Source organism: Echiichthys vipera, assembly GCF_963691815.1.
Source record: "Echiichthys vipera genome assembly, chromosome: 10".
NCBI classification, from domain to species: Eukaryota; Metazoa; Chordata; class Actinopteri; order Perciformes; family Trachinidae; genus Echiichthys; species Echiichthys vipera.
In genome coordinates, this window is record NC_139835.1 from 24,446,358 (window position 1) to 24,460,347 (window position 13,990).

At 38.6% G+C, this 13,990-nt stretch overlaps 1 protein-coding gene across 2 annotated transcripts; it reads left to right on the forward strand.

Annotated features, from left to right (window-relative positions):
* Positions 1 to 1,159: 1,159 nt before the first annotated feature.
* asmtl (acetylserotonin O-methyltransferase-like) lies at positions 1,160 to 9,351 on the forward strand. 2 transcript variants are annotated; one of them, XM_083921597.1, is made up of 16 exons: positions 1,160 to 1,220; positions 3,036 to 3,151; positions 4,157 to 4,288; positions 4,375 to 4,422; positions 4,525 to 4,589; positions 4,684 to 4,748; positions 4,899 to 5,007; positions 5,489 to 5,837; positions 5,924 to 6,082; positions 6,533 to 6,695; positions 6,804 to 7,003; positions 7,117 to 7,249; positions 7,340 to 7,480; positions 7,596 to 7,718; positions 7,915 to 8,171; positions 8,347 to 8,481. In XM_083921597.1, exons 2-15 carry the CDS (start codon positions 3,059 to 3,061, stop codon positions 8,118 to 8,120), a joined length of 1,986 nt encoding a protein of 661 aa, XP_083777723.1. In that variant the 5' UTR covers positions 1,160 to 1,220; positions 3,036 to 3,058; the 3' UTR covers positions 8,121 to 8,171; positions 8,347 to 8,481. The 2 variants fall into 2 exon arrangements, with proteins under 2 accessions (XP_083777723.1, XP_083777724.1); XM_083921598.1 differs by lacking the exon at positions 7,915 to 8,171 and having other exon boundaries at positions 8,347 to 9,351.
* The last annotated feature ends 4,639 nt before the right edge of the window (positions 9,352 to 13,990 follow it).

Sequence of the window (13,990 nt, forward strand, 5' to 3'; positions counted from 1 at the left end):
TCACATGTTTGTAAACCAGAGCTGATGAGTCCAGGCTTTTTTAGTTCAGTTGTACCACAGAAGTTGAAACAGTCTGAAAAGAAAAAATCATACATTTATTTAACTAAGGAAAAATCTTAAATGGTTTGTATAATTTAAAATGGATATTACTGAACTATGCCCCGTGTTTTTGTTTGCACATTAAATACAATTACTACATCATTAAAATATGTAATAAAGAAGACATTCACATAATTAGACCTTGCCTAAAAACAAAGGACACAGTCATTTTAGATACTATACAAAGTACTCCTCCAACATCACTGTCTTTACCAATTAGAGCTACACTCTCATTGGTAACTGTGCAAGAACAAAACAGTGTGAAAATGATCGATTTAACAAAATTTTATATATATTTTTATACCACACACACTCGCTCAAATGTGGACCCTCCCTCTCCTCTCCACTACCACGACTATTCGACTGGCAGAGCATGGATAATTTCTGAATATTTATAAACATATAGGGTTCGGCTCTTGTTTTTGTTTTTTAGTGCTTTAAATGAAAGTGTGTCTGTTTGACTTGTATTTAGATGTGTCCAAAATGTCATCTCTCTCTCTCTGACCTAATTGTATTGATACTCTTGATTTATATGTATTTTAATTTTCTCTGAGTGTGTGTGTGTGTGTGTGTGTGTGCGTGCGTGTGTTTGTGTGTGTGTGTGTGTGTGTGTGTGTGTGTGTGCGTGCGTGTGTTTGTGTGTGTGAGAGAGAGAGAGAAAGAGAGAGAGTGAGTGAGAGAGAGATTTATGTATTCATGTATGAAATATAGCCTATTAATACTCTATAAATGATTTATCTTGTTGCGTTTATATTTATAGTGTTTGTAAAACACCTATCATACATCACATATATCATATATCAGAATATTCTATTACTGTTAATCCCACTGTGAATATTAAAATACGCTGAACCGTGTCCTGTCCTTACACTGAGTGGAGCGGGCGACCGGGCCAAGATGGCGGCTCCACCGCTCGTCAGCGCCAATAGGCCCAACGTTCGATGAGGCGTCTACTCTTTATGTCTATGATTGTAACCTCTTTGTTATGGCACTTGCATACTGGATCCGCCCACGTTCTTACACGTCATCACGTACAATTTGCGTCGTGACGTTGGTGATCGTAGCGTTTCATGTAGCAAGCTCTTGAAGCGGCTACCTCTGTCAGTTTCTGACCGGAGCAGGTAAGAGATATGCTCAACATCTACTTTAACGTAACTCTCAGACTCTCAAATGTGGTTTATAATGACTGTTTATTTCACCGTGTCACTTTTTTGGTTTGATAACCAAACAATACCGGAAGTTAACGCACTAACTTAGCTACCGGCTAACGTTAACATAGCTGCAGGGTCGTGAACTAAAGTTATGTACCTGCATTAAGTCTAAGTTTGATGTTCAACAGTCATTTGATATTCACAATTAAAAACTATTATGCATTTAGACCTTTTCATTGAATCATAACAAACCATATGTGCAACGTAAATGCTAATATGCTTCATGTATCACCAGGCTTGTTTTTGAATAATATATTTTTTATGATTTTTTTAAGATTCTTTATGATTTTTTACAAAACCTAAATCTACTACGCTTCCTTGTCTTTTGACCTGGAGATGTCAAACCACTTGTGCAACATAAAGACCAATATGTTTCATGTATCACAAGGCTTGTTTTTGAGTATAATGTTTTTTAATGATTTTACGTCGATTTTAATTGATTTTACGTTGCACAAGTCAAAAGATAAGGAAGCATAATAGATTTAAGTTTAGTAAAAAATCATTAAAAATCATAAAAGACATATTATTCCTAAACAAACCTTGTGACACATGAAGAATATTAGTCTTTACGTAGCGCACGTGGTTTGACGTCTCCAGGTCAAAGGATAAGGAAGCATAATAGATTTAAGTTTTGTAAAAAAATCATTAAAAACATACCATTCAAAAACGTGTTTGTGACACATGAGGAATATTAGTCTTCATGTTGCACAAGTGGTTTGACATAATTCAATGAAATAGTTTAAATGTATAATAATAATCATTTTTATTCTGAATATCAAATGAATACTGACTTAATACTGCTACGTTATGGCATATATGCTTCAAACTGTGCATTATTTAACGAAGTGTGATTATATCGGGCTGCTTTCAGAGAAGCCACATTTCCATGTCGGCACAATAAACCCGTAACATTGTTTGGAAAAGCAGTAACTTTATTTAAATGGCTTTTTTAAAGTAACATATTGTCTTTTTTGAAAGCAATATTTTATTCGGCCTATATTTGTATGAGAAAAATGTATTTCCAACATGTAAAAAAAGAAAACGGAATAGGACATACAGAAAATAATGATATGACACGATTAAAAAGCATGGAGATACATGAATAACAAATACTTTTTTTTATTTATTTTTAACATGTCTGAGTGGGAAGAAGTATACCCTTATTAAATCCCACCCTTTCTCCCTGATGCATTATTAGTTACTTAATATCTTCCTCTGCCATACAGTTATTATTTTTTTTAATTACTTTTTTTTTTTTTCTAAACTCAACCACATTTTTTTAACTTAACTTGCCAAGTATCTTATAAAATACAATTTATTTCTCATATATTACTATCAAAAATATATTGTAATTTCTTGCATATTTACTTAACGTAATCAAAAAATGACTTGCTTTTTGATACATTTTAATATCCAAAATATAAATCCATTCAGAATTTAAAATACATGAGTAAATAACAAAAAAAAACCATATAACTAAATAAAGTAGAGCGAAAAAAAAGGGAAATTAAGAAAGAATAAAAAATATAATCTACATAAACAATAAACAAAAAATGGCGATCAACGCTTAAAATGAGTTATAACAGAGGAAAGCAGCTAACCCTTGAGACCTGTCCTTAAGATTACTGCATAACTTTACAGCTGCAGTCATCTGACCACTTATTGATGAGTCTTTTACGTAACCTAGGCCACGTTTGTAATGTTTAACTCTGTTCATCACGTTAGGGGCACTTAGACAAGAGGCCACCATGGTGCTGAACCCTGTCATTTCCAAACTCGCTGGGAAACTGGTTGTGCTGGCGAGTGCTTCTCCCAGGAGACTGGAGATCCTCAGCAACGCGGTATGTTGGCCTCTGGCTCTTTGGCTCACCGAAAGTGTACACGTTTATATATCACAACAACTGCACATTGTTTGATTGTGAACATATAAATTGTTACATATTGAATTGAGCTGGAGCTGGAGCTAGGTTTCTCTTTTGTGGTCCATGGCTGCACTTTTTAGAACCAAAAACTGGACTTAACACAACAATTTGTGGCAGGTTGTCATGGGAATGTTTGCATCATTTAAAAACTACTTCAGTCAAAATTACAGATTTTATTCATAAAATAGTAACAAATCAAAGACATTTAGGTGTTTCTGTCTTGTTGGTTAGCACTTTCGCCTCACAGCGAGAAGGTTACAGGTTCACATCCCGACTTGGGCCTTTCTGTGTGGAGTTTGCATGTTCTCCCCGTGTCTGCGTGGGTTTTCTTCGGGTTCTCCGGTTTCCTCCCACAGTCCAAAGACATGCACGTGTAAGGTTAATTGATGACTCTAAATTGCCCCTAGGTGTGAATGGTTGTCTGTCTATGTTCGTCTCTGCGATAGACTGGCGTCCTATCCAGGGTGATCCCCGCCTCATGCCTGATGTCAGCTCCAGCCCCAGCGACCCCGACAGGGACAAGCGGTTGAAGATGGATGGATGGATGAATGAATGAATGAATTAAATGAATGAATATCTTGTAAATCTTTCATGATCCAATCAGTATATGTTTAAGGGCTATAAGAACCATAAATGACTGAGGAAATCTCATCTCCTACTGTCTCTTATCTTATGATTACTCAGTCAATGATAATGAACGGAATGATAAAGGGTTTTTTATTTATCACTAGACCGATATAAAGACCTATTTAGCTTAACAGAGATATATCTGAATTGATGTGTCTCGAATTTTGAAGATGTGTTCAGGGTAATTTAGGAACTTAGTCACAGTTCTTTATATGTAAAATGAATATTCAAATATTGAAATCTGATGTGGATTGGTGTAAAATTGTATCCTTCATTTCTTTCTCTCCTACATTTCAGGGTTTACGGTTTGAGGTGGTACCATCCTGGTTCAAAGAAACTCTCGACAAGGGACTTTTCAAAGCACCTCATGAGTATGCCGTTGAGACAGCCAAACAGAAGGCCCTGGAGGTGGCCAGGAGGATGCCCTTTGTGAGTTAAGATCCTTTTTGAATGACAGAATAAAATATCCTGTTGAATTACGTATTGATAACATATTGTATATGCATTTGCTTTAGAAACACCTGAAGACTCCAGACATAGTAATCGGAGCAGACACTATTGTGGTAAAGAAAAAAGCATTTCAGTATTTTATATGCTAACAAATGCAATATACGTATATTGTATGTTTTTGTGTTAACTTCATCCAATGTTTTTCATTTCCACAGACTGTAGATGGCATGATTTTGGAGAAGCCAGTGGACAAAGATGATGCTTACAGGATGCTGTCTAGGTAAGTGTCACATAACATTGTTTCTGAGTTCACATTAGGCAGGATCTTTTACATATATTTTTTTTTACATCTCTTCTCTATTTTTCTCTTTTAGCTTGAGTGGTAAAGAGCACAGTGTCTTCACTGGTGTAGCTATTGTCGTCTGCCATGAGAAAGAAAGTGAGTCACAACTGGTTAGACTTACAGTAATTCTGTAAACATTTAATGAAACCAACTTGTTACTTGTAAATGTGTAAACACTTTAAATGTAGTGTTTTCAGTAGCGGGCTTCAGTAGTGGATTTCCTTTCTAACTCTCCCTACCCCCCAGACGATGAAGTGGATTACCAGCTGATTGACTTCTATGAAGAAACAAAGGTGAAGTTTGCTGAACTCTCAGAAAATATGCTGTGGGAGTACATCAATAGTGGTGAGCCCATGTGAGTATGAACTAGAGAGTGAGTTGTCAGCTATTAAATTAAGGTCCAACTAGTTTGATAGTCGATTAATCACTTTAAAAAATGTAAACATTCTCTTATTCCAGCTTCTTAAATGTGAACATTTTCTGAGTTAGCTATTGATTTCTCTTGGTGTAGTAACCAAACATTCATCCAGTTGAGGTCAGTAATGGGGGTATGAGCTCCCTGAACCTGTTGCCTTTTGGACTTTGAGGCCTGAGTTGTGTTCTAGCTGTGTTTGCCTTGTCCTATTTGACTCTGTGCGTGTGTGTGTGCGCAAAAAAAACAACAAATTGTGACATGGTTCAGCGAGGGTGTTATTTGATTTGTTCTGCATTTGAAGTAGACAAAGAAGATGTATCGTTGCATAACCAGCCCCTTTTGCGTATGTGTGCAAATGTTTTTGTAGTAATCTATGAGTGTATATGTTACTGCCTAAGTGACGTGTCTGTGTGTGTGTCAGGGACAAGGCCGGAGGCTACGGTATTCAGGCTCTCGGCGGGATGCTGGTGGAGTACGTCCACGGTGACTTCCTCAATGTTGTGGGTTTCCCCCTTAACCACTTCTGCAAACGGCTGGACCTTATTTACAACCTCCCTACTTCCTCCTCGGACCAAGAAAGTGCATCTGACGGGGTGAGCCACAACAGCACTCACACGACCTTGATACTCTCTGAGACCCCAACTAAGACCAGCCCCAGCCCCAGCTCTTCGGCCAAACACAACCCCTCGTCCAGCCCCAAACAGAACAGCCCGTCTGCCAATCATAAACACCGTAGCCAGAACAGCTCTTCAGACAGTCCCGTCCATAAGGTTAGCTTCTCTCACTCTATGAGCACAACCTGTCACCTTAATTTTATTATTTAAAAAAAAAAAGTAAATATATCCCCTTTTTTTAGGTGAAAAAGAAAGGCAGTGAAAGTGAAGTAGACTCCGGAAATACAACATTACCAGTGACCACCAGCAGAGGGCAGATGATTGATCATGAGGACAGTGGAGCGAAAAAAGAAGACTTGCAGCGAATCATTGATCTGATGGATGGATTTAAAGCCTCAAAGGTAATACGAGATAAAATGTGTATTACTACATTGTTAAAGCTCAATGTGATGTTTATTTCAAGGTGAAATCTAGCTTTTAATGATTGTTAGTCTGACATTCTGGGAAATACATTTATATGCTGTCTTGGGCGTTGGATTACAAGCTTCCACTTTCATGTGCAGTATGTACATTAAATGCCTGGATGTTAGCCCAGCAGGCATGTAGATTGGGAGCGCAGTGAAAAAACTGCTCCCATAACTCACAGCTACCAGCTTCTCTAAAGCTTACTGATTAACACGATGTAACTTGTTTGTTTAATCTGCACCAAAAGGAAGTGTAAAAAGGAAACTAGTTGTAGTTTTACGGGAGGGACAATTTTTTTTTTATCAATTTCAATCTTCAAGCATCAGTCTAAAATCAAATTTACATTAATAAAATTGCACTGCTTCTCATTTCCCAAAATGTTCCAGGCGCTATTTACCGCATCCAAGATGTGTGTGTTTGACCTGCTACAACGCAGGCCAGGGCTGGATGCAGCACAGGTGGCCCAGGAGATCAAATCCTCCTTGAAGGGAACTGAATGCCTGCTAGAAGCCTGTGTGTCTCTGGGACTGTTGAAGAGCAAAGAGAGAAGTAAGTCGGCACTCATCTGTGTTTATCATTACATGGTGATCACTTAAAGGGAAAGCATGTAATACTTAACTTAAAATGAACCTCTCACATGTTTTTGGTGCCTTGCAGCATGCCAGAAGCCACTGTACAGCAACACAGATCTGGCCACATGTTTTTTGCTGTCAGACGCTCCTCTATCGCTGCGGGGCTACATCCTCCATTGCAATGACACAGTGTGGCCTCTCTTCTCCCACCTTGAGAGTGCTGTGCGGGAGGGAACCAACCAGAGAGAGAAGGCTTTTGGCAAGACATCCAAGGATGTGTTTCAGGTGATTATCTCCAAGTTCAGACTTCAGATAGATAAAATGTAGGGGTGGGGGGGTTAAAATATTTTACAGATGCTATTTATTTGTTCCTGTATGTCATTTGTTTCTGTTTAAAGGATACTTTCTACAACAGTCAAGAAGTCAAACTGAGATTCATGAATGCCATGGACAGCATTGCTAATGTTACAGGAAAAGCTGTAGCAACAGCCTTTGACCTCTCCAGTTTTAAAACTGCCTGCGACCTTGGGGGTATGGAGAGAATGTGAAGTATTTAAATTGTGTCCCTGTATAGTAATAAATCATTCTTTTACATATCATCTTTTTGTTTTGTGTTCTTAGGATGCACTGGTGCCATGGCCTATGAGTTTACTAAAGCCCATCCCGGGTTGTCTGTGACAGTGTTTGACTTGCCAGCTGTTGTTGAGATGAGTGAGCATTTCCATCCTCTGCACGCAGACAACAGGGTCTCATTTGTAGCAGGTCAGTTTGTGTATCTGCATCAGAATACAGTCTTGACTGATGATGTTCGATGAAAAAAAAGGTATCAAAGTATCAACTCTCTCACTATGTTACCATAACTCATGGCTCTGTACAGGAGACTTCTTTAAAGATGAGCTGCCCAAAGCAGACTTGTACATCCTGATGAGAATTCTCCATGACTGGTCTGATGAGAGAGTGCATATTCTACTGAGTAAAATAGCAGATGCCTGCACACCAGGTAAAATCACTTTTTCATTACTACATATTTTCAAAGCCAAAATAACAACTTAATGGTATTTTTGTTTTCCTTCTTGATCTTTATTCTTGGCCTAAAGCAAATTAATTCAAGGGGATAAGGGATTATAAAACCACCACTGTTGTTGTCTAAAGTTGTATATTTGCATACACATCATGCGCTTCCACCATGCTGCCAGGCTGTGGACTCCTGCTGAGTGAGATCTTCCTGGATGAAAACAGAGGGGGCCCGAGTCGTGGGCTGCTCCAGGCCCTCAGCATGAGCGAGGGGAAACAGAGGAGCATGACAGAATACAGTCTGCTTTTGAAGAGCCATGGTTTCGTAACGGCACATGTCAGACATACAGACAACCTCCTGGATGCTATGATCTGCATCAAAGTGTGAATGACAACACCCTAAGCAACACTATATTGAAGTTCCTGTGATATACTTTAGGTAACCTTTGCCAAATTCAAGGACAAATTTCTGTTGTGAGTCTGTAGTAGCATCTGTGAACCAAGATTAAGTGGGGAAAAAATCAGTTAACTTGTTTTGTATGTCTTATTGGGGATTTTAATAATTTTCCTGTACACTAAGGTCTAAGTCAACAATCTCTTCTGTTTTGCCGTAGGATGTGCAGTGCTCATAGCTGAGACCATGTTGGACGGAAAGACACCCCACTCTGCTCTGCAATCTCTGAACATGCTTGCCCAGACTGAAGGGATAGAAAGGACAAAGAGACAGTATGCAGACTTGTTGAGCAAACATGGATTTGGAGACATGCGTGTGGTTCACACTATGAACTTCCTTGATGCTTTTATTGCCATTAAAATGTAGCATCTGGATAATGCACACCAATCCTCATGCATTTTATTCATTTGATTATGACAGATGGTCTTTGTTCAGTTTCTGGCCTTTTGATCTGTGGTGGAAGAAATAATGAGGTCCTTAACTTAAAGGAATACTGCTCCCACAAAATGACCCCTTGTATATCAATTACTTGTTAAGCGTTGCCTTGAATTTGTGAAGAAAACTTTGTTCTTGTCACATGCTTCCACGGCTAACAGAGAATCAAAAATCAGAGAAAAGTCTTGATGCATTCAAGAAATAGGGGTCCATGTTTACAGCAAAACTATATCAAAACATCTGTTTATAAACTCCAGTTGTCTTGATATTACGGCCGTAATGCTCAGCACCTCCCAAACATGCACACAACAGTTCCACAGTACAAATGGTAATTTTGTAATATTTTTAAAGCAAAACTACTAATACCACAATAGATGATACCAAATTGTACTTACCCAATTACATAAGTGTTATCAAGAAAATGTAATTAAGCAGAGACACAAATAACATTTTTCAACAATCTTTGAAGCTTCTATGGTACGATGCAGTGAGAAAGCTTGCCGAGTTTGTTACACATTAAACTGTAATATCAGATACATCTAAAAAGTGTGGTGCAGTTGTGACTGTATCCTTTGTTCGCTGATCTACAACCATGATAAATTCTGCATTAAAAAAAAAAAAGCAATGTTTGTTTATCAGTAAACTGACACCAGGCTCACTGTGATACTTGGGTAACATGGTAAATTCAGACTTGTACTTGAACAGTAAAGGGGCAATGTTTATCCTAAATGCAAGCTGATTACTGAGGTGGGAAAATAGTTTTATTTTTATTCACATACTTCTCCATCCAAGTGATATATATCCAGGATTGGATAAGCGCACAAATGGAAACACTTTCCTTGTAATTTGCCTTCTGGTGGTGTTACATCCCTGGATTTCTACATATTACTGGATTTTAATGGGCAAAACAGCAGCTGTTCAGGTCACATGAGGTAAGAAGTCTGTACCAGTCAAAGGCTCATGGTTTCTGTAAAGCATCTACAGTAATACACCCAGTTAAAATTAAAACTCTTTCTGTAATTGCTTAGCGTGGCTGTGGCTTCCTGATTCTAGAAACACTCGCTCTGTGGTCAGATGTTTGACAGCTGTGGTGTGGCTGGAGAGTTCACCCTACCTCTCAAACACTCTCAAGTGTCATAATACGCTGATGCAATCTGGATGCAATTGGTGAAAGATGATTAACAAAGAAATATTAAAATCTAAGCAGCGTTCTCACCAAAATAGGATGTAATTTTTGTGAGACTTTGTGTCTCAGCAGGACGTGACTTTGTTTACTTCAGCTTTGTAGGAGGCTGGAGGAAGATTGCTAGTGATGAGGGAGGCTAAGCCTTCTTCAGTCGGGCCCTGTCAAACACACTCGGAGACACGGGTGGTGCATTCATCTTGGTCTTGTTTGCACTATTTAAACACAGCATACAATATTGCCACATTTGGTCTATTTCACCATAATTGCTCTTTTCTGCAAAGAATAATCAAACTGACTACTTCTCCTCTGACGTTAATCTATCCCAAATTAAAGCTGCAGTGGAAAATGCTCACTTGTCACTGTTCTGCTTACAGTAGACACAGCTGAGTGATATTTGATACTCTAGAAATGTAACCCAAATATTTATTTTGCAGTTGAAAGCATTGCACAGTGCTTTACGTCCTTGCTGTGTACGTAAACAGCCTCAAGATGGCATCACAAACCTGCAGATCACTCCAGAAACTGTTCCCTGTTTTGTTTAACCGTCTAATTCTTTCCAGTGGACGTTTGCTATAGAGATCGTTTGAAGTGACAGTGTGCCATCAGAATTACGGTTTATGTTGCCAGATTTGGGAATTAATTTGTGCTTTATGCATATGGTTGGGTAGGATAGTCTCTTAATGCATAGATGCATATGACACCATCCCTTAATTCCTTACAGATATAACTCTTGGATTTCAGTCTTGAGGCTGCGGCTAAAGCAGCTAAACAGCTGATGGGAATGTGGGAATATCTCAGGGCCAGGATAAAAAGCCCTTATTCCTTGTGACACTGAAAGTTTATCCTTACTACTCTTCATTTTGGATCCCTCTCTAAGTATTTTCCTTGAAGGGTAATAAGGGTGGTCATGTTATTCATGGCTATTTTCTTGTCAGTCTGGGCTCAGGCTCTTTATGACATCTAACTGATTTCCATTACTCAGATCTTGTTCTTTCAACGAGGAGAGACAGGCGGAGGGTGGACTCAAGTTCAAATATAACCATGTAAATCACATGAGGTTTGTTTTATTGTTAACACACACACACTGAATGTATCAAAACACCATATATTGCAATACTTTCATGCCGGTAATTTTGAAAGTCTGTATTGATTCAAAAAATGCAATGCTTCATACACATTGCATTACTGCTCAGTTCTATTTTAAAAGACACCGAATTGTTGTGTAGCAGGAGAATGTCAGGCTGAGCTCTGCAAATCAAAGTCTGAGTCTGTGTTCCCTTAAAACATGATGAAGCATTTCCATGAAAGGATCTGCATATCCGTTCGCTTCCAGTGTCCCATCTGCACCCGCTCACCCTCAGATGCCTCAACTTGTGTACGAGCATCAACAGCAAAGCCTCTGCGAGGCTTTTCTAATGAAAACCATTCAAGTCAATCAAGTTTACCAGAGACCAAAGGCCAGTGTAATTTGGGAAAATTGCTGAAACTCCAAAGTAATCTTCTGTAATGTGATCTTGCCTATTGAACACTGGCTGTACTGTACGTGTCGGATAAGAGCTCAGTCATTTTCTTCAAATGCAGTCTTGACAAGCAGCATGGATATCCACCTGCAAGTAATCATCATTCTAGTGTTAAGTGCTTTGATATTAAAATGACTGATTTAAGACCATTTGCTGCTAGTAGATAGCGATTTGAAAACGCTTCCATATGTTGATAGCGAGGATAAGCTGGGCTTGTGAACCAGTGGGGACTGCGTGTTGTGTTTGCTGTTGTAGAACGGCCAGTGAAAACACATCATGACTTTAGTGTTTCAGTTGAGAAAGCAGACTATACGTTTAACAAGGATGACGTAATTTAAAGCCTGTTGAATAATCAGTGGTGGAAGAAATGCTCTAAAACTTTAATTAGTAACACCACAGCGTAGAGAAACCCAATTACAATTAAAGTCTTGTTTTCTAAATCTTACTCAGGTCAAAGTATTACCATCAGCAGAATGACCCATTTCAGAACCACACGTATTATGTTGTTGGACTATAATTATTGATGCATTGACGTGTTCATCACGCTAATGTTGCATGTGGTAAAGATGGTGCTAATTAGATTAGCTATACTGCTGGGAGTTTAATATTAGATGTATTTGTTCAATATATTTTGTATTAATAATCTGAATTGGCAAAGTAACTAAAGCTGTTACTGAATAAATGCAGTTGAGTAAAAGGAATACACTATTTGCTTCTGAGAAGTAGTGGATTTACTCCGCATAGCATGAAAAAACTCAAGTAAAGTACAGTTTAAATTTACTCAGTTACATTCACCAATGCATATTAAGTAAGTATTAAGTAAGTAGTCATTACTTTAATGTAATGAGTGCAAAGTTTTGTGACATTTAGTATGTGGATTGCTTTGTGATGTACATTTGTACTTCAGTAAAGTTAAATGCAACTTCTAGTGTAAACACTTGGGGGCAACATTGCCTTACAAACACCTACAAAGACTGAGTGTATCAAGTTATATTGTTTGTTGACATTCTTATGAAAGTGACTAGAAATGACAGACCATTTCATTTCTGAGATATCTGATGATTTTTTGTGCAAATACCCATGTCAAACTTTTGTGTTATCACAGAAAAAAGAAATACGTCTCATTGTTTACACCGGAAGCATCCCTGTGACTCTGGGAAGGATACACAGGATCTAAATGGTTGCATGAAGAATAACAACAAACACTGTCTAATCAGTCATTTTTCCTGAATTGCCTCTCAATGCTGCACTCTTGCTCGGGCACCTGTTTCAAAGAACGGGCTTGTTTATCAAAGTCCTCCTCTCACAACAAACAGAATAGGCACGATGATGGCTGGCTCCTCAACCCACATCTGATTTCAGAAAATGTGCAATTGTTCAAAGTGAGTTGTGCTTCATTGATTTGTTTCAAGGCAGAGGAAAAATAACCTCAGGGCTTCTACCAGTTAGAAATAACAATGGAGTCCTTCTCTGCTGTTTGTAGTTTTTTGGCCTGACATCAGTAGTAGATCATGGAGGGATTTTCACCGCGGATTTAACTGCTGGTTGAGACTTTGTGAAAGAGTACTACTTTTCATTGGAGATGTTGGAGTATCCGATTAGTTAATTATAGTTATTGTACTCTATTACAGTGATTCAGCATGTATTTTAAATTGATTTATGTATGCTTTCATTGTGGTGCGTCATGATGTAAACATTTCTTGATTTGTTTGACTTTAGACGATTTAAAGGTTTACATTTTTGGGAAACAGGCATATTGCTTTGTTCTTCTGAAGTGTTAGAGATAAGATCGAAACCAGTCTCACGTCCTTGTGCTCAGCAGGAGTAAAGCCAAAAACACACCAAGCAGTGGTGGATTGCTGCCCGCTGTTTGCCGCGATAATTGAATTTTTCTGTGGCCAAGAGGCGTGTTCATGTGTTTCAGGCGGGAATAAATTCTTTGTAAACATAGGTCAACATATCACAGGGGTCACAACTCTGTACCTGATTGGTTGAGAGTATTCTCGGGCTGCAAAAAGTTAAACTACCCCCAACTTTTAGTTTGGCCTCATTTCAATTCTGCTTGGTGTGTTTTCAGCGCAAGGTGATGGTTAGCTTAGCTTAGCCTAGCATGAAGCCCAAAAGCAAGGAGAAGCAGCTAGCATGACCGTTCAACTTTCAAAAAATATGCCTACTAGCACCTGTAAAGTTCACTAATGTATTTGTTTGTTTAACGTGTGCAAAAACAGAAAGACAACAAGTTGTGGTTTTAAGAGGTGAAGTTGGAACTTTTTTTCCCTGCCTCGCTGACCGTGTCTATACAGTTATGACTGTTCCGCAGATTTCAAAGCGTCCAGCAGCAGGTCAGACAATGACAGACAGTGAAAATGTCAGTACATGTACAGCGTAGGTTACAGTTTGCCCATAAATAAACACTGCAGCTCCTCGGTGTTCCTGTGACTTGCCTCCCAGCTGTTGGGCATTAGTGAAGGGAGAGTCAGTGGGATTAAACCGGAGCAGAGTGTGCTGCTCTCTGGCTCTGGCTTCAGCCACAGCACGCTCTGCTCCGCTCACATAGCAAAATGTAAAAAAAATGTATTTACTCAGGCTTTTATGTTAAAAAAAATATTTATTCAGCCTTGTTATTGGACAACAACCGTGCAATAACGTGTGAATTGTCAAAA

Bases quoted from the DNA above. Each gene is read 5' to 3' on its own strand.
- asmtl (XM_083921598.1), top strand. From the start codon at position 3,059: ATGGTGCTGAACCCTGTCATTTCCAAACTCGCTGGGAAACTGGTTGTG. The intron at 7,481-7,595 runs GTCAGTTTGTGT...GGCTCTGTACAG, and splicing joins CAGGGTCTCATTTGTAGCAG to GAGACTTCTTTAAAGATGAG. The intron at 7,719-8,346 runs GTAAAATCACTT...GTTTTGCCGTAG, and splicing joins AGCAGATGCCTGCACACCAG to GATGTGCAGTGCTCATAGCT.